This window comes from Psittacula echo, assembly GCF_963264785.1.
Source record: "Psittacula echo genome assembly, chromosome: 17".
NCBI classification, from domain to species: Eukaryota; Metazoa; Chordata; class Aves; order Psittaciformes; family Psittacidae; genus Psittacula; species Psittacula echo.
The window spans coordinates 4,026,336-4,051,580 of NC_137753.1; the positions used below are offsets into that span (position 1 = coordinate 4,026,336).

The window sequence follows — 25,245 nt, forward strand, 5'->3', positions numbered from 1 at the left end:
GGAGCAAAAAATTAACATAAGAATCAGTGCACGGCACAAAATTTAACACTTGAGAGGTTATAAGGGAAAATAAAAGGTACAAGGGAGTGGTTTTAAACTGAAATAAGGTAGATTTAGCTTAGAAATCAGGCACCCTGGTGAATTTTCCTGCCTGAAGATGGGAGCGGTCTTGCAGAAGGGGATATAAAATATAGGCAGTTTTGCAGGGTTATCTTTAATTGCCCCATGGGAAGAGGAGGAAAAGCAGCAGGGAGACTAGGGAAAACAGCTATGGCAACAGTTTATGCCAGAGCTTAACACTGGGAACCACAGCTGGGAGGGAGACTGACTTGGTGACAGGAATATCCTGACCTGCATTCAAGTGTCTCCATGATCCATCCCACTCCATACTGGAAAACAAACAGAGCTCCCGGTGTGAAAGACTCTGTGCAGGTGAGCGTCCAGGAATTCATCTCTAACAGCAACCAAACCAGGCCTTTACCTCCCTGGAATCATGTGTAGTGTCACTGCTGTCTGCCTGTCTCCACTTTATCAGCTACTGGAACACAGTCATCTCTATCTTGATCCCTATGAGTTTATGCACTATAATGCAATAAAAATATTATCATTATAAAGTGTATGCTATTAAATACTGCACAAAGACATTTTAGCCAGTTTTGGCCAGCAGCAGTGGAAATACAACGCCTCAATGCATTTATAAGCTAATTTATTTAGCTTTTTTATGTTATATATATATAGATATATATATGAAATATACCCACAAGTTATTACAAAAGTGTCTAAACACAGGTTCTAGCACAGTACAGTAAAAAGTGATATTCTAGGAGGAACATCTGAGATCTACAGTATCTTGGCTTCAAGAGGAATGATTTCTATTACACGTTGTAGGCAGAAGAGGACACGCTTCCCCCATGGCCTGTCCAGTTAGTATGGATAAATACACCCGGCTTCGATAACAACTCATACGTATGTGCACCAAAGTAATCACGCTGAGCCTAGAATAAGAACACACACAAAACAGACACATGAATATCACAGTCATATCAGTACCAGAAGTTGTACTTACTGATACTTGACTCTAGAAATACTAGAAATAAGATGTGACTCCTATATTGTAGCATTCAAACTTATTTTCTCATTATTAGCAAAATCACTGCAATGAAAGTTACTAATGTCTAGTAATTATGTGTTCTGTAGAAAAACAAGTGTATTATTTCTACAAGGTACTCATCTAAAAACCATGCACTTACATCCAAAGGTTCAAAGATAGTTCTTTATAACAGATTTTCATGCAAAGATATGTTACTCTTGGTTCACAGATGGAATGCTAACACATGCTGGACACTGTCATACCAGTATCTCCAGTGCTCTTTACCCAGACGTCTCACAGTATTTCATTGCCAGGAATTCCAGGTTTAGCAGAATTATATTAGGCAATCAATACCTTTATCTTTACAATGGTGAAGTGATTAGGACATATCACCATCATGGCCTTTAGCCCAGTATTTAAGTAACAACATGATGGTATTGCAGCAGCCAGAAGACCTGCTACGCTATTTCAGGTACCTACCTGAATCAGGTTAGCTGGTAATATTTCATGCCTGTATCCATCATAAAAAGAAAGTGCTGTGGTGAAGCAGGGCATAGGGATGCCAATCTGTACTCCAGTACTGATCACACGTCGCCAGGAATCCTGGAAGAGAGGAAAAGGGCCGGGGGCAGAAGCTGATCAGTGCTTGCTCAGAGGTATGTGAAGGCTATGAACTATTCCAGTATCACAGCATTTGCTATTTCACATTATATGAAATCTAATGACCAAGTCTGAGCAAATGCCCAATTCTACATGAAGAAAGGTTGATCCAAAAATAGCAGCAAGTAAGAAAGAGTTAACAATGAGAACAATAAGGTGCAGACATACACTCCATGTGCCAGCAAACAACAGCCTCCAGCATGAATGCTTTTGTTTCACATAAATATAATTCGTACATCCCAAAAACATGAACACAGTGGGGAACACATTGAGCAAACACTGAGGCACTTTCAGGACCTCCTATCAAGCACCGCACAAAGCCTGCCCAAAGGCATAAGATGTCAGAACAATACTCTAAACAGACATGTGGATAATCCTCATTTTAACTGTACATCTGATCTAGCAACCTGCACAGAATATTCAGTTTTAGTTAAAAGAATTATGACTGATAATATATGACTTCTTTGTTGGGCAGATAATCTGATTTTAGTTCTTTGGATGGAGTCTTTCGGACTCCATCCAAATCAGGACACTGTTTGGACAGACTTAGGTCTAATGAACAGCGGGTCTGGAACACTGTTATTTTGGTGCTGCTGCAAACAATGGTAATAGAGCAGAGCTTTATACTCTGGCAAAACTGACATCTAAGCGCATGGCAGGCACCCGAGACAGGGCAGTGATGAGAATGTTCTCACAGGCTAGACATTTTTTCCTCACATTGTGGTTCTTTGGAATTGCTACACTTCTGCCTAAGGCTTTTCTGTAACAGTAAAATGGAAGCCTTGATTCTCTAATAGTAGTCTGGCTAATATGAAAGAGAACCATGACACAACAAGGACTCTGTGTTCATTTCCGCCCGTATTACCTATATGTTGACAGTATGAATACACCTGGCAACATCATACAAGGCCTGAGTTCATTACTTGATGTATCTGGATGCTTATTTATGAAGTACTGCTTCAGTGATGCACCCTCCCCTTCTTCTTCCCATTCATTTATAACTAACATTCTCCAACTGTCTGAAGAAAGCAGGGCAGGAGGCCTTGGTAGGCATTTTTTCAAGGACAGGTCACTAATCCTTGTATATCGCCATATTCTAATTTGGATCTCAGTGCAGCCTCTCTCATCACTGTAACCTCCTTGATCCATTTCAACCAGCTCCAATTTTTTCCTGTCCTGATCCTCCAAGACTGGTAAGTTCTACTAAACAAGGGTACCTTGAAGCCATAGATGAAGAATTCCTACACAGAATTACGTGCATAACAAGTACACCGTCCCAAAGAGCTTAAGGATTGTTTAGAGATCTTTTGGATTAAGGACGCAATATAAATAGGTTTCAAGGTGTTCTCTACTTTTTCATTTTTCAGTCTAAATATACTTGTGACAGTAACTCCTGGGAAAGAATCTGAGGAAGTAGGAACTCACCTGACAGTTTTCAACAGCTGTCTTAAAGAAATTATCCAACAGCAAATTCTGGAGCTCAGGGTTTCGATCAAAAGCATCTTTGATTTTTCCCAGGAACACACTAGGCAGAACACATGTAAAGCAGGAATAAAATTTCACAGCTTCTAACAAAGGCCCAGAATCCAAAACTTACAGTGTCAAAATGTGGCTCAGCCAGACTCAGATTCCAAACATTGAGAAAGATGCAAACAAAACAAAGATTGAAGAAAATCAGTAGTAGTAGAAAAAGCCAACAGAAAATTGGCTCTACCTGGTAACCCTCAGTGCCATCTAAACACAGCCTCTCAGTATCTCATCAACAGATTAACTCCATGGGTTTTCCCAGAAAACCTTTAGGTTTGTAGTTTATGAGATGCTAGGCTGAAATTGCCTGCTCTCCTCCCCTCAGCAACTACGTCACCATCTCATCTTAATTACCTTCTGATGATGCAGCCTCCCCTCCACATCAGTGCAATGCCACCATAATTCAGTGTCCAGCCAAATTCTTTGGCTGCTTGTCTCAGCAGCATGAAGCCTTGAGCATATGAGATAATCTTGGAAGCATACAGGGCCTAAAAAAGTGAAGAAATAAATCACATTCCAAGTGAAGTCCCACAAAGCTGAATGAGAAACTTCACAGCCTGCATGTTCTGTCAGTCCACATCTCATCAGGGATGAGTACAGTAGCCACATTCCAGCTGAGAACCAAAATATCCTTTCTAATTGTTGGAGAGTTTGGTCTCAACAGAGACACGTCAAAAGCCATTATCCCCATTACAAAGACGAGAGTCTTGAGGGGCAAAATTAAGCTCTGCACCCCAGCTAGTTGCCACTGCCTACTGTAGCTTACACTTGAATTCCTTCAGGACTATTCTTGGACAGGAAATGAATTGGTCACTTTAAGTTTTGTGGACATCACCAGACAATGCACCATGGGCCAGCTGAAAGCAGGAACCAACTGTCATGAAATGTAAACACAGGAGCTCCTCACCAGGGCTTACAGCACCCCAAAACCTGCCTTTCTATGCAGCTGTAATACAGCACTTTGGCAAGCACAATGTCTCACCTTGCGTATGTCCTCCAGAAAGCTCTCCTTGTTCCCACTGAACTGCTTTGTTTTAGGCCCATGCAGCAGCTTACTGGCCTGTACTCTCTCATCCTTGAGGGACGACAGGCACCGTGCAAACACAGCTTCACCTTCAGAAGGGTAGAAAAGGGGAGAAAATTCAGCATCACTGTTAAGGTCTGAGCTGCTTGTTCTCAAACACACAGTGAGAGGCACCACTGAACAATGAGCCACATACACAGTGAAGCAGTCACATGGGAAGAGAGGTGTACACTGAATTATTTCAACAGCAAGTCTGAGGGACCAAACTGCCACTCAGCATAACCCCTGGGTATATATTCACTGATACAACTTTCAAATGATAAAGAACAAAAATCACAAGTTACCCACATGAAAATTTATCTTCAGGAATCTTCATCAGCTCTTGATATTTTAAGACTTTACTTTAAAATCTCTTCCTATCTATAAAAGGCAGTTATGCTGCAGTCTAGGGACAGGCAAGGCTGAAGACTTCACCAAGTATTATATTGTTTGAAGATAAAAAGCTGCATAAATGGCAACTCATGTTAATTAGATCAGCTTTGAAATGCACACAAAATAAAAGCGATTAAAACCAAGAATAAGCCAGCTGGTTAACTTACAAGAGGAAATAAGTTTTACTAATCTGGTAGGCCCACACCACTAGTATTCAGAAGCCCATAAGAAAGTTTTATAACATCACTAAGTAGGTTACTAAATGTCATTTATCAGGGCTAAAGACTTAGCCAAGCAGTACCTTCAGCTCCTAAACAGAAAGCCTGAATGCCAGTTTCTTGATCTGGCTCAGTCAATCCCTAATCATGCTGGTTTAAGTGGTATTTATTTGTGATTGAAGATGGTATTGTTAAAGGAGGGGAGGTGGGGGGGGTGTAGGAGGGGTTGTGTGTGGAAATTTCTTTTCTAGGGTCTGATAGAAGGAAAGCAATTGAGTTTATTGTAGTCTTCACAGGGAACTTTCCTTCCACCTTTAAGTGAGTCAAGAATTACAAAAAATAAACAAAAACCCAAACCCCACCAAACAAAAACCAACCCACAAAAAACCCAAAGAAAAAGACAAGCAAATACTGTTTTCACAAGATTCTGGACGCTCCCTGCAGTAGGATAAATAGGTTGTATGAAAATCAGACCTGCCTCTTCTCCATTTCTGCATAAACTTCCTTCTATGCTGGGGAGAAGTATGGGGGGGGAACCAGGAAAAAGCAGGAGCAGCATGACTCTGCTTTTACCAGAAGCCTGCAATTCATGAGTGTGCAGTCACACCAGACAGCAGCTGCCCTAAGAGCAGCCATGTTTGCACAAGGGCTATTGCACGTCCAGCCCTATCAACTCATCATTACCCAACAGAGCTCCCCTGGCGCTGCAGAGCACTGAAGAGGGAGTGTCTCCTCCACTCTTAACCTGCACAAAAACCCAAAAGGGAAGAACATTCACAGCACAAGTGAAAAACACTGTTTCAAGCCTAGAACTGAAATATTATAGCTGTAGTAAAATACTAAAGCCATTTACAAAACTTGCTTTATAAAAATATGCCGCTGGAACACAGCCATGTTTCTCTGATGGTTATTACTGCAGTTACTCTCTTTTAGCCTGCTGAATACAGGTTTTCTGCAACTATATTTGTATTTTGTATTTTTCTAATACAAAAGGACTTGAGCAGCTAAGGCAAAGGAAAAAGAGGTAGTGAAAGCATGAAAAGTAAAGCCAATCCAAGAGCAAAAAACCTGTTAAGTCATCTTATTTACTCAACAGGAAAGATTACATTGGACCTGTGGTAAGCGAGCACTCTGAATGTGTTGCAGATATATTACTACTCCTGTGTCACAATCCTGTTCAGAGGCCATAAAGATAAAAGGTTAGTTCACACAACTCCTAGACACGTGCATGAGCAGGTAAATTCTCACACTTTAGGGATATAATTCAAAGCCATTACAAAACACATTTCCATCATTAGCTTGGCTTTGGATCAAAAGCCTTATTTGCCACAAAACAAAAACCAGCAGCACTCCAAGCGTATAAAAAAACCACCACAATCAACTGTTGTGGTGGAGAAACCGCCACTATCCTCAAATAATCTGTCTGTGCTTCCAGTCCATACTGCAGCCCTGCCCTTGTGTTCCTGTTTAGTCACACTAATGCTGGGTTAGCCAAGTCATACTGAAACACAGAAACAGAAGACTTAGGTAGATATCTGAAAAATAATCCTTATGTCCTTAAGAAACATCTAAGTACTTATTAAGCAGTGGCCAAGCACTAGGGTTTTGAGGCTGTCCTGCCTTTTTTCTTAATTTTTAACATTTCTAAGGCTCTGATGGGCTTCGGAGTAGCAGATAAGGTGGAGGATTACTGAGAGGGACTCATTGATTAATGGATCAATCTACCACGACACTTCAAGCACAACACTTGTGTTGCCCATCACCAAGTCATGGCCAGCACTGTGAAGATACTATGGATGAAGGCATGGTAACAGCAGCACTGACATTTGAGGGTAACAAGGTAAAAAAGCCTAGCAAAAAAACCCAGTAAGAGCTATCAAGGGCAAAAAGACTGCAACTGCTACAGGGAGAAGAGCTGCCTCTGTGCACCAACCCCTAGCGTGGGCTCATTTCTGAGGTTACCTATTACCATGCTCATAACACACAGGCAGGAAAGACAAGGGCAGACCAAGGAACTGGTTACCTATGAGTGTGACAGGGACTCCGTACTCCAGGGCAGAAATTGCTGTCCACTTCCCTGTCCCTTTTTGTCCAGCACTGTCCTTGATCTTTGGGAGGAGGTACTTGCCATCACTGTCTTTGAATTTGAGAATATTGGCTGTGATTTCAATCAGGAAAGAGTCCAGCTCCGTCTTATTCCATTCCTGAAATACCTGGAAGAGGAGGAAAAGTGCAGAAGATATGTCAGAAAAACAGACTTCATGTATATACAGCAGGTTTACCCATGCCCAGCTGCCTCCCTCAACAGCAGACAGCCACCTTCTTGAGAAGGCAAGACACTACAAACTACAGCTCACCTTGGACATCTCATCATGCTCCATGCCCAGCACATCTTTCATCAGGTGATAGGCCTCACAGATCAGCTGCATGTCTCCATATTCAATCCCATTGTGCACCATTTTCACAAAGTGTCCAGCGCCCTCATCTCCAACCTGTCAGGAAACATCAAAAATGCCATCAGCAACAGCACTGTCACCACGTGCAGCATTTCATACCTGCCTCTGGCTTCCTTCTGCCTGAAGGAAAGAAGGAAACCCAGCACTAACTGAAAACACCGAGTCACAGATCCACCTAGCTCCCCCAGCACGTCTTTCCATTGTATGGGCTAAATTATCAAAGATGGTAGATCTGAATTGAACACAGTCAGACAAAAAAATCAATCCACTGATGTTTCTGGATTTATTAAGGACAAACACATGTACGTTTCAACAACCTAAGCATGGATCTAACCACAAGTTAAGGACAGTATCAAATAAATATTTACCCAGTCACAACAAGGTTCCCCAGATCCCACTTTAGCAGCAATGCTTTGAAATATGGTCTTGATGTGGGGCCTGTGGGGAGAAATAATATGCCTCAGCAGATAGGCAGAGGACACAAACACTAAAAGAAATGTAAAACAATCCATTGGTATGATGCATCTTTCTGTAACCTGCCAACAGGCAGGCTGGGGTGAGGGTGTGCTGGTAGGCTGATACCCACCACACAGCAACATCAAATAAAGGTATCCCTTTCTGTTCTACAGCCACAAGAAAAATCCAGGGTGATCTAGAGGAAAGGAGGGAAGAAATTCCATGAATGCAAGTCAGGATACATTACTGCAGGAACTAGGAGCATTTGGCATGGACAAGCTCCCAGGTGTAGTAAACTGCTTACCCAACAGGACAGCAGTAGAATGCCAAATTGGGAGCAACCTAAAGCTACCACTGGGAAAGGAGCCTGGGTGGCACATGGGTTGTGGGTGCTGGGGAACGGTTGGGGGGGGGGCAATGTTCAGGTAAGGGTGGCAAAGAGAAGCTGCTTTACTGAGCTGTTCATGTCAAAGAGATGATCACACAGTAGATCACTGTTATGTTGTCTCTGGATTTGTGCCATCAAATTTGAACAGGCTGATACTGGCATGAAATGCTAACATAAACGGACAGGGACTTAAGAGATTCTACAGCTCAGGTAAAGCCTGGGCATGCCTTTTCATTCCACATTTACAGAGAACGGGCAACCAGGGATAAACCCTAATATGAACATTGATGTACGGTCCTTTACAGTCACATGAGTACAAAACAGCACAGCAGCATGGCAGAGACTTGCTAAAAATTAAAGCATTCAATAGTACAAACATGTTCTGAAGCCTCCTTTGATGTGTGTGACTGCAGGGGTGTTTGCTGCTGCCTGTTTCATTGTTAACAGCCTTCCAAGTCCAGAGGGGACCAAAAGGAAAATCACAACCAAGAAAGAGTACTTGTTTAAAATGTAAGCACACATTTCTCCCCTCCTGATTTATGTAGGTATTACTTTTGCCTGTGGATTGCTGGGAGAAAAACCTGCCTTTGTTCTGCCTGCCATGAAAGCTCAGCAGTGCCCCATGACTCCAGCTACGTTGAGAAATCTTGAGCTTTGAGGCAGTGAGATGGCAACATATCTTGTTTTCTCCACACCCACACCCTCCTCCTTCCCTCCCTCCCTCGGCTCTCAATGCGAATAGAAGACAACTGTTGCGGACCATTCTGAAGAGAATATACTAGCTCATGCTTACCAGGCTTCTTTGGCTCCTCCTGGCATGAGTGAAGGACCGTATCTGGCACCCTCCTCTCCACCACTAACACCACTTCCGACAAACAGGATGCCCTTTGCCCGTAGTTCCCTACAACGTCTCTGGAACAAAGAGCAGAGCAGCATTATTTAATTTCTTTCAGTGCCAGAGCCTTACAAATGAGGGTTAGTAATGCAGACCTAAAATCAGGTTTTCAATTCTGCTTTGGACATGCTAGAAAACAACTTCAGAGAAAGCTTGCACATACACCAAAGTGAGCATTAGGAAACTTCCTGTTGCTTTGATACGGATCCTTGCAAAACAGGCATGCTGAGAAAAAGAAGTTCTTACAAGCACCAGACAGAAAAGAGCAGTACTGAGGCTGAAAAGGGCTCAGAATTCACTGCCAGGTAATACTCTTCTGTGGGGGAGGCAGATTAGGCTCAAGGTAGAGTTGTTGAGTTCATTACAGAGCAAAGATGCAAGCATGGACAACTGTAATGGAAACTAATTCCTTGAGTGGGAGAGAAGCACAGGCTGAGATCCCTAAGAGGAGCTGCAAGCCCCCTGAGTATTAATCCTTATTTACTGCCTGGTTTTGACTCTGGCTTGGCCAGCTCACTTATGCAAGAGCAGGATGCCAAGGCAGAAAGACTAATACCAGCCCTCCTTCTGAAATTCACAAGTACTGATTTGAATGCAGTATTTTCATATAAGCATCCCAGATATGCAACATAACTTCTGTAGTTACAGCCTGATCACAAGCAGACTTTTGTTTTGGGTTTTAATGAAAAACAGAGAATCACTCTGCTGTTTTCATTACCAAGACAGCCAAAACAGGAGTTCTGTCCTACTGAATTGTCCCGTGGTCATGTAGGATGGAGATAAAACAACAAATCTAGAACTGTCCTTTTCAAATCTTCCTGATAACTCTGTAAGACTGTAAAGAGGAAATTTTCTAATCGCCTTCACTCCTTAAAGGATGACAATAAAAACATTACTTGGTGATGTGGGCAACTCTATAAAAGTATACTTATAGAACAGTCCTTAACTACTGTAAGAACTGCTTCTTAATAAGCTGCATAGTTCAGTTTTGCAGAGGTAACTCAGTCTGGCCTTCCCCGAGCAGAGGGGAGATGACATCATATTGACTGACTATTCTGATGATCAGAGCAGAAAGAATCCCATGTATTTTATTCACCTACTACAGGCAGAAAGCATGCTTACCGTGGTATCTCTATACTCAGAATTCCCACCATCAATTATGATGTCTCCAGTCTCCAGCAACGGCACCTGTCAAAAGGAAATCAGCATTTTGTTTTTCTCCATGAATTTAAAACCTCTTTAATGATGATGTTTCCAGAGGAAACATCTCCAAAAGACAGCAAGAAGTCACAGGTAGCAATAACGTTTGCCTCACCAATTTATTGATGAAGTCATCCACTGCAGTTCCAGCCTTCACCAGCAAGATAATGCGACGGGGCTTCTTTAGCTTGGAGACCATCTCTTCCAGGCTGTGCGCACCGATCACTTTGGTACCTTTGGCTTCATTGGCCAGAAAGTCATCCACTTTGGAAACTGTCCTGTTAAAAGCACAGACCTGGGGGAGCAAGAAGACAAGTTAAAGCTGCCAACAGAACAGGTCCTTTAGCTCAGGCTACAGATTACAAAAGTAAGGTTCAACATCATATTCTCTCCCAATTCTACCTTCCCTCAAGACACAGAGCAGAGGGATGAAGCTGCAGCGTGTCTGTGAGTGCCTTGGGAAACTATAGGCAATGGCCACAATGACAACGGGTGGCCAGTGGAGTACAGGCCTGCACTGCTCATTTTCCCTGGAAACAGGACAAAGGACAGCCTAGGCTATAGCTAAGAAGAGGAAACAACACACATTAGACCGTCACAAGGAACAAAATGCTCAGTTCCAATCCCAAGTGTGCCTTTCTCAACAATGGTTTCCTTTGCTTACCACGAAGCCGTGGTCATTCATGTTCAATATAAGGTTTTGCCCCATCACGGCCAGTCCAATCAAAGCAATGTCAGCTCTGGAACGTGGAAGAAGAAAAGAGCCAGGTAAGACTCATTAGCCGTGATCTAGCACTAGGATATACCGTCAGGCTGCAGCACACACTGTGAATTGACTCTGGGTTATTACAGCAAGAGATCTCGTGGCTCCCAGTCAGCCCAGCAGGCAGAGCAGATACCAACATGTACCTGCCTCAACTCACCGAGTTCTTCCCAAACACCGAGACACTGAGGAATTAATAAGAGAAACCAACCACAGCACTGCAGCAGGAGTGGAGTGGCTGTAACGTGTCACTGCGGCACCCAGCTCTACACTGCACACTAGAACACCGTGTCCGGACACCACACACATTTGCTTTTCAGATTCGGGGGGGGGGGGGGGGGGAGTGTTAAAGAGAGTGAAACGGGATATCCTGCTAGAGGCTGCCTAATTCAGCTTGCAAGGGACAGCGAAACCCAACCCGTCCCCTCCTACTGCTCTGGTCAGGACCGAGTTTCCTGCCCCGCAGCCACCGCTTCACACCCGATCGCTCCGGGGCTCTCTCAGGAAACCTCCCGGCCCATTCTCCTCATCGCCCCTCAGCCGCCGCGGGACCTCCAGCGGTGAGAGCCCACCCCGCCGCCGGCCGGCCCCAGGCCCACCCTCCCCTTCCTTTCCAGACACGGAAGCGGCCCGGGGGGCAGCGGGACCCCTCAGGGCCGCCCCTCGACTCCCCCCGCCCGCACTCACTGGGCCATGGCGGCGGCTGCGGCGGCTCCCGGGGCTCGGCCTGAGGCGGGAGGGAGCCCGGCGGGCCCTCAGCCGCGCGGGCGGGGCGGGCTGGAGCGCCGCGTGCCCATTGGCTCTTCCGGAGAGCCCCGCCCTCCAACCATGGGCCGATGGCGCGGTGGCCCCGCCCTCTTAAAGGGGCAGAGTGCGCGCAGGGTGGCGGCAGGAGCGGCACCGCGCGTCTGGGCTCGGATGTCCTGGGATCACAGAGCTCCATTGCCGGGGTCGGAGCGTGGTCCCAGGCTGCGGGTCACAGCTCTCCATCCGTCCTTGTGTGATCTAGCATTCGGGCAACAGGAAAGAAACCTGCCCCTGTCAGCAGGGCGGGAGACTGAAATTGGGTTTATGGGAAGAAAGGATCATGGCATGGCTTGGGTTGGAAGGGAACGTAAAGCTCATCCAGTTCCAACTCCGTGGCACAGGCAAGGGCACCTTCCACTAGAGCAGGCTGCTCCAAGCCCTGTCCAACTTGGCCTTGAGCAACGCTGGGGTCAGTCAGATGCACCATCAAGGCAAATCCACACTTTAAGCATCTCTACTTTCCATTAAAGGTATATTCTGAACGTGCAGACTGGCAATAAAGTTTTGGGTTCACCTTATTTTTGGACACTGAGAGTGAATTAGCATCATAGAATCCCAGGTCGGAAGGGACCTCAAGGATCACCTGGTCCAACCCTTCTAGGCAAGGATGACCTAGGCTAGATGTCTCAGCACCCTGTCCAGCTGAATCTTAAATATCCAGTGTTGAGGAACTCACCATTTGTGGGTGAGAATGAACCTGAATGCAGTAGAACAGGCAGTGGCCTCTCTGAAGTATCAAACTCTGAAGTATCTCAGAAGAGCAACCAGAAAAGTTAACAGTTACTCACGTGCTGAATTGGGAAAGAAATAAGGAATCAACAACAGCAGCAAGAAGCCAGCAGCTTTGTGACAGCTTTTCAGACAAAGAACGGATCCAGCCAGCAGCCCGGTATCGGCATTTTGCCATGAAGCAGCTGTTCTGCAGTTATGAGAGGTGTTTGACATCAGGTAGAGGCCCCTTCTTGGGGCCCTTCAATGCTCTGGGAATGCCCTGTCCAGCTTCCTCACCATGACTTTTAAAAGTGAAGGCACTTTCCACTTGCAGACCAAGACATGGGTGATTCCTGAAGACTCCCTGACACATCTCTGTCCACAGAGCTGGTGCCTTAGACTCTGCTGTTAAGTTTTGGTGGTTTCATTTCATCCTCCTGTCATCTTTAATGGTCAAGTTGAGCATTGGCAGCTCTGTGACAGTCTTGTTTTATCTTTGAAGCAAAAGAAGCTTTTGAAAGCATCCAAAATTCTGCATAACACAAAGGGAAAAGGACGAGGAACAATAAATCCAAAGGGAAAAGGACGAGGAACAATAAATCCTCTCATCTTTCTCAACAACCGCCAAGACAATTTTCTTTTCATAAAAGCCTAACCATGTTCAGGACAGGTTTTGAAAACAACTCATCAACGTAAGATACTAGCAATTAAGTCATAATAAAAGGAGCACACATTGTATCTGCTAATGCACTGGTTGTACCTTTATTGTTTCACCTCGTTCACTAACAATTCAGTGGTGCAAGGTTACCATACACAGTTAGATATCTGCATTGCACACCTAAGGCTATACAGCAAATGGATCAGAATTAGTACAAATACATGAACTATATTTACATTTTGTATACTCAAGCTCCAAATCTCAGATATATTTACAAAATAAAATAAGAAAATGAAAACCTGAAATTAATGTACAGTGTTGCTGATACACTCCTTCGCTGGGATGAAATCAGTTTGCAAAGAGCTTTTTGTTCAAGAAGGCCACTTACACAGCATATCCCTTGTATACCTTGTGTACAGAGAGATCAAACAGGGGAATGAGGACTGCAATTAAAAGTGTGTATGTGAGTGCAACACCATGGCTAATGTCCAAATGCAAGAACCTTAATCAACTGCACATGGAGTATGAACAAGCAGAGTGGAAAATTGAGACCTGATCCTGGGAAGTGCTGAGCGTTCAAGACCCCCTCTGCTTCTAACCCCTGGTTTCAGGGCAGGCAAGAGGTAGTTCAGTGCTGCTCAGGATCAGGCCAATAACTTGGCAACATCAAGAGTTGAAGACTTATGACCTCCACACCCTCAGTTTTCCGAATACACAGCTGATCCTGTTGATATAAAAACCATTCCAAATAACATTGGACACAACCATCTGGTTCGGGTTGGACTAGTTTTGATTTCAAATACTTAGAATGCATAAATGGCCTTCTGAACAAAAAATAAGTCAATCCTGTTCTTGAACAGCTGATGTTTTTAAACAAGGAAGCACAAAATTAATACATTCCTGCTACGTACAGTATAGTTCAGACCACATATTGGGGTTAACTACAATGGAGAGATGCAACGCACACGTTAAAGAGACCCATTTTGAAGTACATTCAGCAAACCATCCAGAGCAGCAGCAGTATCCTTCCTTCCAGCAGCACATTCACAGCTGCATCTTCAACAAAAACACCCACCATGGTATAAACTAACATAAACTTAAGACTGTGCAAGAGTACCAGAAAGATGCATAGGCATAGGCTGTATTAGTTGATTGTATAGTACCAATGGGTGTTATACCAAAGCTAATCCGGTTATCTAATGTGCAATTAATTACAGATGTATAAATATACAATACATTACATAAAATTAAATCCCTGTAAATTAGGTACAAGCAGCAAAAAGTGAAGTCTTTGCTTTGAAATACCTTGTGAATCAGTAATAAGGACTATTGGACACTGACCAAAAAAACCCCTTTCTTAGTGGTCTGGAAATAGTATTGCCTTCCCTTCTGCATCCCAGAATACAGGAATCTTCTTTGAAAAGGTACTTAAAGTGCATTTCTAAAAAACAGTATAGGAGGTTTAGCTTAGCTTTAAAATATCCAGGAAGCCCCAACATCAATGACATGATTTTCAATGGACAAAAAAGGGCGATTTTGTTCTTTTCGGTGAGGAACATAAACCCCTAAAACACAGTGCAGTGTTGCACTCATCCTCCCCAAGAACACCTACCAGTGCTTATGCCGAGTGGGTTGGCAGGCCCATGGCATGATGCCTTGTCTCCAGAGGGTGAGCCCCAAGAGCTGTCTGACTCCAGGACTTCACGTACACACAGTAGGTAACCAAGAGTGCACTTCTAAATGCCAAGAGAAGGCAGCTTAGGACTTAGTTTTTCCCTTCTTGTCTAACATGTAGGGCTAGACTAAAGAAGCTTTAAAGTAAATGGAAATCTTTTGCTTCATTATCCTTCCAAAGAAAACTTTAATTGATTTCAGTCCAGTTTTAAGCAGGGAAACTGATGTCTCAACATAGGCTTCAGTAATTGGTGAGAAACTAACTGTACGCCTTTGTCAGACCTGAAAACAGTAATGCCCATTTGAACTCCACACAACAAAAATCTTTAGTCACAGATCATGCAGCTTTAAGAGATACTGATGCTTGAAAATGGAATTTTTCTCTTCTGATGATCTGTTATCCACAGGGACATCAAGTCACCAGAAGCTGCTTGCAGTCTTTAGATAGAAGAGTAACATTTATGCAACACGGCTGTACCACTTCCAGCTCTGTATAAAATAAGCCTTCATCTCTTCCTGCTTTTAAAGGAAGATCCCTTAATCATGTTTCTATGCAATGCTTCTATCTCCTTGGTTCATTTTCTGGCTTATCCAAAGCAAAGACTTAGCAAACCAGTTTTCTTCTAGTTAAAAGAGAAAGAGAAAACTTAAAATGCTCTGAAGTGTGTCACAAAATGCCACCACCTAAATCACTGCCTCCTCAAACTGGTTCCACCTTCATTACACACGGTGATGGCAGCAACAACTTTAGTGCTTAAAATTAACCTAATTCTTGAGATCGGCTTAGCTCCAGCTTGAGGAGCCTTCCTGCAGCACTGACAAATCTGATGTATCCACACACTGGAAGTGCATTATCGTCCATTGCATAACAAAGGAATAGCATCACTGTGTTAAGTCACACACAATTAAACAAGACAAAACAAGAAGGAAAAGAAAAGGAAATTAAATCCCTATTATGCTCCTGGGTCCCCAGGATGCTCCTTCACTCTGGCTTCCAGTTCTGAAATAAATCTGAGGACCACAGGAGATGGCATGAGCACATGATTTAGCTTGAGTACTATCTCGAGATATATAAAGATATGTCCTAGCAAGAGTCAAACTCCATCTCCCTGCTCCTTTGCCAACCATGCTGTTAGGAGGTCTCATGCATTGCACTTTACTGGAGAACGAAAACCCCATAAAGCTAAAAATTGCTCAGCTGATGCCAGTCCCACGTCCACTTTTGGCCACAGAGTTTCTAACCTGTGATGAGTAAGCTGAATCCAAATGACCTTCTTGAGCTGGAGTGTACCTACATGTGCCTACTGTAATAGTGGAACAAAACTCTTTTACCTCTCCCTTGAGAGGTCAGAACCACAGGATGAAACCCCCGTCCATCTCCCAGGATCACAGCTAGCCCTGTCAATGCCCAGGGCAGTCAATAAAGTATAGCATAGCAGTCTGAAACACAGTGAAAGAAACCACGACTCCTCCCAACCTCCCTGAAAACCTAACTCAGAAGGATGAGTTCATTTCTCAGAAAGGAAACTCATTCTGCCTTCTTTTATTGAGGCAAGGACCAAAACCTTGGCCACAAAAAGAACTTACACTGTAGGTCAGGAACTAACACCACCCAGCTGATCAACAAGAAGCCAATTATCACACCCACTGACCAGGATCAGAGTCCTCCTGATCTGTCCTCCAGGGAGGATCAATTCTGAAGTTAAAACTAATGAGGGGGGTTTAGCTCATTAAAATTGTAGCAGGGAAATTAGAAGACATTCAACAGTTGTTCCAAAATGAAGTGAAAGTGTCCTGCTGTTCCCTGGAGAATATTGCAAGTGCTAGCTCTAGAAAGTATTCTGTAGACAGAAGATGCTTTCCCCACGAACAGATGGGATGTCATCAGAGTATTGCAGATAAGAGATACATACATGAAGCAGGCCTTGCCAAATGATGCCGCAGTCTATCCCAACATATCAATGACAACCACACATCCCTTCCAAGAGAGGTGAGAACTGTTGCTCCAGAACTCTGTAGTCAGGATCAAACGCAGAAGAGGAGACACTGCCCTCCTGCGGTGCTCTCCTGGAAGAGCTCTAGGGAACAACCACACTTTCATTTCCACTTAACACTCCCCATCTGCCAAATACGAGGCTGAGCATCTAAAACCTTAGGGATTCTATCTAATATTTGATCGATGTGCTTTCTTTTTCCTCGTATCAGCAAAAGTTCTGTCTCCTCGGCTCGGTTCAGAGGCAGAGTAGTGAGTGTTAATGTTCTGGGAAAGAGTTACAGCCAAGCACTGCTCCCCTGCAACCCCACAAGAGTCTAAAGGCAGACTATTCTAGCCAGCCCCTCTTGGTTTGTTCCCTATCCTTTTCCAGCTCATGCCTTCAGCCGATGGACCCTGGAAACAAAAAACTTGCACCCAGTCCAAAATCCAGTCTGCCCAGATAGATTTGTCCAATATCAGCTTTCAACAGAGTTTAAATAAGAGGCTGGATCCAGAAAGCCTGAGGAGCTATTGCAGTTCCTCACTGGGTAATGTCTACATAGAAGAATTTCTCTTTCCCTGGCATTAGAACGTTGCCCTGAGGGAACCAATGACTACTGCCAAGTCACAGACTGAATGAAACCCTGCAGCAGTCCAGACAGACAACAACGGACAGTGGGACAGACTCCGAAAGGTCAGTTGGAAATGGGAAAATAATTATGAGAATTAAAAATAAATAACTTTTTTTTTTTTTCTTTTTAGAGTTGTGCATAAATCACTTCATTTTTTTGCCTTTTTTTTTTCTTTCTCTTTTAGTTTGGCCACATGCTATTAGGTACGATCCTCAGTACAAGTGAAAAGAAACAAGGTACAGTTAGAATACCTAGGAAATGTGTGGAAGGAGGTGGGAGGGGAGGGGATGTTAAGCCACAGGATTACATACAAGAGAAACTGTCAAGAATCACAAAGACAAAATGAGAGGTAACACTTCATCTATCGGAAGGTGAGTTAGGGAGAACAGATGAGAACATGACATGGACTCAGTACTTCAGCTGGCCCGTGCGTCTTCGAGCCAGTTTTGACCTGCACAGGAAAGAAATAAAGAAGTATTTGTTGAGTTCTGGAAGTTTATTCCTCTTCCCTCCCCACTTTGTCCACCTTTTTTTCTTAAATCCTTCTATATAGTCCTAGTTTATTCCATAAGTAAAACATATCAAGGGCTGTAAGGAGAAAGGCTTCTCACTCTTCTGCTGGGCTCTTTTAAAGGAAGACAGGATCTTTTAAGGACTGCGCTGTTAAGAAATTATCTGATGCTGTACAAAAATATGTAAGTTTTTAGCTTATTTTTAACTAAAAGGAAGAGCTCCTGTAGTGTAGTCAGACCTCTCCAGCAAGCAGGGGATGCCTGTGACCCGTGTTAAAGGAATGGCTTCCAGAGAAGTTCAAGAAAAGGGAAGGAAATGAGGATTTCTGCTTTAGCTCACAGCCCAGACCCACCTGCACAGAGGGAGTAAGAAGCCTTAGAAATCTGTAAAACAGCCCTATAAGGAAACCATTTTGTGGCCTCCACAAGCAGTACTGCATGAAGCTTACCACCCGTGCTCAAACTGGATACATCTGCTAGGAATGTCACAAGGCAAAGCAACAGCTACTGCATTTCTGAGGTACAGGGCTTGTTTGGTTTGATTTTCCCTTTGTTGCCCCCCTTCCCCCTTCAGTTCACCCATCAAATTCAGAACAAGCAAGGTTAAATTCTGTGGCAAACTCTCAGCCTCCTGCTTATGACTCTCTCACTGTCTTTGTGCTCTGCAGCACTGTCTGCCCGTGAGCTGCCTCTTACCGTATTGTGCCAGCAAGAAGTGGATTGAAGGCATATAACCAGTCATTCATGTCTTTGTCATTGATGGCCTGGAGCAGGACCCCACGATGCTTTGTGCATACACCAAATGTGTTGGGTGTCTGGAATATTAAGGACAATTTAAATTACTGAAGACTACAAGCATATGACACACACTTCCTCTCTAAGGGAAAGTCTGCTGTGGTACATTCCTGAACACCACAAGACCTAAGGTCTTTCATTGGTCATTTCCAGGATATTATTAGTCAATCAGATGGGACATCTTCTACAAATTATAGCTTTAACTTGTAAGTATGGACTTTAAGAGCTGAGATGGACCAGTAAAGTTAATCTGATTCCTTGCAGGATGTTTGTGTGTGTTGCTTTGGGGTTTTCTTTCTACACAAACAAACCACACAACCCCAAAACACCACAGAAACAAGACTACAAAACCCAAACATACTGGGTGATGGTACCAACTATGTTCATAAAAGCAAAATGTGATGTGTAACAGCAGCTTGTTTTAGTCTCTTGTACAACTGTGTCCAAAACAGAAGAAATCCTGAACAAACTGGGCCTTTGTGGCCAGAATCATCAGATACCAGACACTGTCCAAGACACAGATGCATTTTCCTTGGATCAGAGACGACACACAGGATTGTATGGATGCTCTACTACCTGTAACATTCCAGCTCTATGGGTAAATAAATGATGGCTGCAGACTGACCTTGACCATTGCCTGCTGATCCTCACTGTATTCCACCTGAGCTGTGGATAAGTTTATGATTCCTCTTTCTACAGGATCTTTGTCACTGTTGTAAATGAAAACATAGGGACGGCGAACCACCACAAAGTGCTTGGCCCAGGAGCTGGAGAGTGGCTCTTTGAAGTGGAGGTATCCCTTCTTTGAGACCACAGAGCTGGAAAAAACAAGCCCACAGATAAACAGGAATACATTTTGCCCCAAGTAAGAGACATACCACATACCCTATTAACTACAAAACACTGTGTAAGACACTTGGTCCTTAGTATACTTTGTCTACAACAGTATTATGCAAAGGTTCTATACCTAGCAAGCTGAATTCTGTCTTCAAGAACTATGCAAAGGTCTGACAGAAAGAAGGAGCCACAAAGATCTCTACTTCAGTGAGCTTCAGCCATGGTTTTGATGATAGCAGACATTATATTCAAGTCACTGAAAATCCTGTTTATTAAGTAGATGCAGGGAATGAATACTGCAGAGATATTAACACGACCCTCATCAATCCTGCTTCTATCATAAAGGACTCTGCAGTTCTGCTATCATTTGTCTAATTTACCTCCCTCAAATGGGGCATAAAACCCTACAAATCTCAGAAAGCCCCTGTGGCAGCTCTCAGGAAGCCGTGAACACACAACAGAAAACTCACCCTGGTCTGATTTCCTCAATATCAGGAACAAGGTTTAAGAATTCATTCTTTCCAGCTCTGGCAAGATAGGAAGTTTCTACCGTAGGAATTAGCTGGAACTGTTCCACCTCATGACAGGGACTGGAGGCACGAGAATTTGCTTCTGGTGTTCTTAAAAATAAGAGTGGAGAAAGAGAAGTAAATCACAATAAACCAACTGAATGTGACAATGGAATTTAAAGCACATCTACAGCCTCGCCTGTCTTACAAGTTTCATCTTCCAGTTTTGTACGACATTGGGATCCTTGTGTATAGTATCACATAGCATTTCCTTGAAGCCTATGGAATAAAACTTCAAGTAACTACCCCACTACTTCCCCCTTGTTTCTCTTGCCCAATTTACCATGGTTTCATGTAAAATGTACTACTTCATCAGCACTCCTCCTCTCAGGGATGTTAGGCTGAGAAGGTACAAATCATGTCTTTCACTAAGTAATTAGTCCCAATTTAATGAAAAACATCTCTGGATACAGCTGAGAAACATAAACAGAGATTATTGGCCAAACTGGTTTATTCTGGGTTGTTGTTAGTAGGCCTTTTTTAACAGAGCTCTGAATAAAACTTGTGGACTCTGCACACTGACATTGCACTGGTCACCAGAATGACACACATCTGACTGTTCTTTCACACAAAGAAAAAACACTTCGAAAGAACAAAATGGGGGGAAATAATTGTGCAGTGATTGGAGAAGATAAAGGAAGGGGGCTGTACAGAGAAACACCTGAAAGCAGGGAAAAGGAAGGAAGGGATTAAAATAAATCAAAGCCTAGCAAAGAGGTTTGTGAAGCACTGAGAGGTAACGTGTTTCTATGAATACCCTATACTTACTTCTGGTCAATTGAATTGCATCTTGAATCCACCAGAGAGGGGCAGGTAGATGAAGGTGTGAGGGTGGCACTGCTGAAACTCGACACAGAGGGGTCCCGCCCAATGGGGGAAATATCTGACAACTACAAGGACAAATACAGGCAACATATTAGAGGGGTGTTTTTTGGTAGCTGGTACAGTCCAGACTAGAACATGGCACTGAGCAAGCGGGAGGCTCAGATAATAGAAGGTATTTCTATCAGCCATTTCCCCACTTGCTAGTCAAAGTTCCACACACAACCATCATAAACCCATCCTGGGTGAAAATACAATGGCACTTTTGTAGGCACAGCTTGTTATTAATGTCCTAAACTACTTATTGTTCACACCCTGACTTCCTCAACAGCGTATCAGACTATCTAGTTTGCAACTTGGAGTACCTATAAGTCAGAGGTTAAAAAGCCAATTTATCCTTTTACATCAGGAAAGTGTATGTAGGGAAATATAGTGCACTTCCAGCCTGCTAAGAAACTGGAAGATATATATAGCCCAAGTTCACACCATTTCTAATTCCTGCAATATAAATTGCAGGAATATGCAATTCCTGATGCTGAATAGCCAAATGCTTCCAGCAGACTGAAAATAAAGAAATTACTATCAAGTGTTTTGTCTCTTCACAGAATCAGATTCCACAAACTACAAACATATTGCTATTGTACTACAAATATAATGCATTGTATTGCATGAAATATTTACCTTACAATCACTGATGCTGTTGTACACCTGGTTAAATTCCCGATTGAAAGTGTGAGTGAGAAGCTGCAGACACTAAAGTGGGGAAGGAAAACAAACAACACAGAAAAGGATTTTACATTCAGGTTTTCAGAGAAATTCAAACACAAGAGGCCCTTTGCCAAGACAAACTTGGCAGCTCTTGAAGGGATAAACAGGATAAAAAGGATAAATTAGAATGTTTCATTTACAGAACTACTAATGAAGGGGGATGAGATACCGCCGTAGCACAAACTGAGCCACCAGCATTGGCTGCTGAGAACAGATTATTTCACATTAAAATGAAGCTCACACAATACTGGATATTTGCCATGCTGAGAAGCTCATCATTAACATTTAATCATCTTCAGCATCCCTATTTAGACTCATAAGGTTTTTCTCATGTTATACCTTGGTGGCCAGCTCTTTCTCCCGATCCACCAGGCTCTCTATATCTGCTGAGTCATAGCCACTGCTCTCACTGGGCGTCACAGCACTCTCAAAGGTTGTAGTTGAAATCTGTGAGGAAATGCTGGTGGAGGTACTGAGGGTTCCACTGCTCAGACTGGGAGACAGTGAGTCACTCAGGGACTTGGGGATGCTGTCACCAAGCTTTTCACGAAGCAGAAGGAAGTGTCGGGTTTTTTCCACCTGGTAAGAAAAGAAATCAGTGTCATCTGCTCCAGGATGTTGCCTACTTTACAGGAACTGAATTCTTAGGCATTCTTTCAGGAGTCACACCAGTAAGCATTTATAGAGTTTACAATAGCACTAGAAATTGAATACACTTTGATTCTGAGCTGAAGATTCTATTCAGCAGCCAGCCACACACTTTTTATCTTCTCTGTTAGAGAATTTACTTAAGTCTTGACTTTGGGAACAAACTGCCACCTGCGAACTCATTCAGCTCAGAAGATCAAAGGCAAATTCAAAGGTACAGTTCTGCTTTTTGTTCCCCTTCCTCATCTCTTTACTCACGTCATGCAGCAACTCCAGTTTCTCCAGTTCCCACTGATGCTCAAGAATGAGGCTGTCACCCCTGGGCCTCCAACCCGCCAGGTTCTCCTCTCCTCGCACATAAGCCACAGATGTATCCAGGACTTTCCTCCTCCTCCTCTGCATTCCTGAGCAGCAAGAAACAACATCAGACATGTTAAAAACAGTCTGAGGGATGCCACTAACACACACTACCAATTAGCAATCTGTGAAGAACCAACACTTCTGCTGTTGGGCTGGAAATAAACATGGCAATGATTCCATTAACAGCAGTCACACATTCCAAAGAGATTTGATTTCTTCCAGCTTTCTTCATTCAGATAATTTGTATTGATCAGGATATAATGCAAACTCCTGTTCAGTCTAAGAAAACAAAATAACTTCCATTGCTAGGTCTTAAAGGAAAAATATATTGATACTACATGACCTACATTCCTTCCAAGTTATCAAGCTTGCATGAGATATCAGTTATGAGGACCAAGAGAAAACTATTGCTGCAAATACAAAGTCTCACCTGTGCTAGTTATGAGCCATGTACTACGACCCCTAAGTCTGACTTAGGCACATGCCCAGTTTCCTAATATACCCATGCCAGAAAATGTAAAGTTATCAGTGAATCCTTGGTTCACTAATGGTAAAACACAGACTTGAGTGGAAAATAAAAGCCTGCATAAGTTTTTTTAATGGAATAGCAATGTTCCACTGCTCCTGTGAAACACAGGAACTGCTTCCCGTCGGCATAGAAGTGTTTACTCCATTCTGCCTACGGAATTTTCTGCAGTACTTCATATTTGTCACTTGAACACCCAGTCACTGCTTACCTGGACTTCCTGTGTCTGCCATTTTGCATAAACTTAGTTCATAGATCCCGGTTACACGATTGCTATTCACAAGAAACCAGAGGGGAAAAAGAACTATTAATTTCAGATATAAAGTGTATTAGCTTTAGTTAAGTGGTCTCCAAATTAGAAGTTTAGGTACAGTTGTAAGTTAGAACTACATCTGAATTCTAATCTTGACATAAAATACCCAGAACAGACTGCAAGTGGCATCCCCCATGCTCCTCCCCATCACCAATTCAACTCGGCAAGGAGCCACTTTACTGAAGTAAATTTCAGATCAGGATCATCTATGTACAAGGTTGAAAAATGGCTCTCTTCCCAACTGTTCAGTCAAAAGGTTGAAAAAGGGGTCAGTAAAGAAAGAAGCCATCAGAGTTTCACTGAAATAAATTCAAGAATGAATGTCCAAAACTGGACGGGAGAACTAGAACTAGATGGGATTTCAAGGAATAAATAAAGGAAACAAAGCTGCATTCTCCCCATGCCCTCTAAGAGAAAAACCTTACACTGACATAAAACATGGATACCAAAACTGGTCACTGAACTTACGAATCTGGAGATTTGGAGTAGCCACTGCCAAAGAGATTGCGCAGTGATCGTGGTGGGGAGATCTTGGCATCTCGAGAGTAAAACACCATACAGACATCCTTTGTTATAACAGCAGGCTGGATGCAATGGTCAAGCTAAGAGAAACAACAGCAATGAATGAGTTGCTGCAGACAACTATGCCAAGTTACACTGCTTCCCTCTTTTAGTGGGACAGCTTTATGTAATTTGTTCTTGTTTGGGTCTTTGGTGAAGGGTTTCCTTATGTGTACCCATGAAACAGAACTGTCAAATTACTTGATGCATCTTGGGGGTGAAGTACTACACAAGACAACAGTGTCTTGCAGGCAAATCCAAAAGCTAGGCCAGTGTTCGTAACATTAGTAGTACTTACGTAGCAACATTCACTGATTTAAATGGATTTTCAGATACAAAGATAGATGAAAGGAGGCACAGAAAGAGAAGGAGATCACCAGATTCACTTCACATTTGTTGTGAGGCAGTAATACCTTGACATCTGTAACACTTTAACTGTGAACAAACTTTTCCACCCTGCTCTCAGAAAATGAATAAAGACTTTCCCTGGCCTCAGGATTCAAAGATCATTTAGACCAGTCAGTATTTATCTCAAGTACACACTGTCTGCTGTCTCAATGTTATACCTGAGTCACAAGCAAAAAGGAAGGCACAGATCTCTAACCTCCAGGTAAGCAGAAAGGGTCATATATATCTTCTCTCCATATGGTGTCACTCGGTTGAGGAGAAGGGAGTTATGCAAGGAGCTATCCCAAACTGCTTCAAATCGGTAGAAAGTCCTGGAAAAAACACACAGTAAAAGCTCAATAGTAAGAGTTCCTCTGCATTCCTTTGATCAGTGTAAAGCATCTCATCCCTCTTATCAGTGTAAACATCTCATCCTTGACATCATCCACTATGACTCTCAGTGGCTCAGATAACAAATAGTTGAAGCAAAGACCTTTTCTTTCCCAAGAGAACTTACTTCTACCTCAAATCAGAATGACTGACAGGTAGGGTTAAGTCCTAAATCAAGCAAGAGATAAAAT

At 43.1% G+C, this 25,245-nt stretch overlaps 2 protein-coding genes across 3 annotated transcripts in view; both read right to left on the reverse strand.

Annotated features, from left to right (window-relative positions):
* Positions 1-669: 669 nt before the first annotated feature.
* PGD (phosphogluconate dehydrogenase) lies at positions 670-11,849 on the reverse strand. The gene is made up of 13 exons (XM_080631282.1): positions 11,797-11,849; positions 11,011-11,086; positions 10,462-10,641; positions 10,269-10,334; positions 9,045-9,163; positions 7,776-7,845; positions 7,309-7,443; positions 6,975-7,164; positions 4,260-4,390; positions 3,632-3,765; positions 3,176-3,275; positions 1,571-1,693; positions 670-995 (listed from the first exon to the last, which is right to left on the reverse strand). The coding sequence occupies exons 1-13, from the start codon at positions 11,802-11,804 to the stop codon at positions 876-878; spliced, it is 1,452 nt and encodes a 483-aa protein (XP_080487408.1). The 5' UTR covers positions 11,805-11,849; the 3' UTR covers positions 670-875.
* A 5,675-nt stretch (positions 11,850-17,524) lies between these two features.
* KIF1B (kinesin family member 1B) overlaps positions 17,525-25,245 on the reverse strand; it is a gene marked incomplete at its 3' end in the record, with an annotated part of 84,149 nt that continues 76,428 nt past the window's right edge. For both annotated transcript variants that reach the window (XM_080631393.1, XM_080631392.1), the window contains 11 exons: positions 24,882-24,996; positions 24,185-24,318; positions 23,615-23,676; positions 22,776-22,921; positions 22,209-22,448; positions 21,783-21,854; positions 21,048-21,169; positions 20,181-20,330; positions 19,499-19,691; positions 18,775-18,893; positions 17,525-18,017 (listed from right to left, as the gene is read on the reverse strand). In XM_080631393.1, coding sequence (XP_080487519.1) covers positions 17,975-18,017; positions 18,775-18,893; positions 19,499-19,691; positions 20,181-20,330; positions 21,048-21,169; positions 21,783-21,854; positions 22,209-22,448; positions 22,776-22,921; positions 23,615-23,676; positions 24,185-24,318; positions 24,882-24,996 — 1,396 coding nt within the window. The remainder of the gene's footprint in view (positions 18,018-18,774; positions 18,894-19,498; positions 19,692-20,180; positions 20,331-21,047; positions 21,170-21,782; positions 21,855-22,208; positions 22,449-22,775; positions 22,922-23,614; positions 23,677-24,184; positions 24,319-24,881; positions 24,997-25,245) is intronic.

Coding starts and splice junctions, on each gene's coding strand:
- PGD (XM_080631282.1), bottom strand. Junction 10,335..10,461: donor ATGACTTCATCAATAAATTG/GTGAGGCAAACG, acceptor TCCTTTTGACAG/GTGCCGTTGCTGGAGACTGG. Junction 7,846..9,044: donor GGAGGAGCCAAAGAAGCCTG/GTAAGCATGAGC, acceptor TTCTCCCCACAG/GCCCCACATCAAGACCATAT.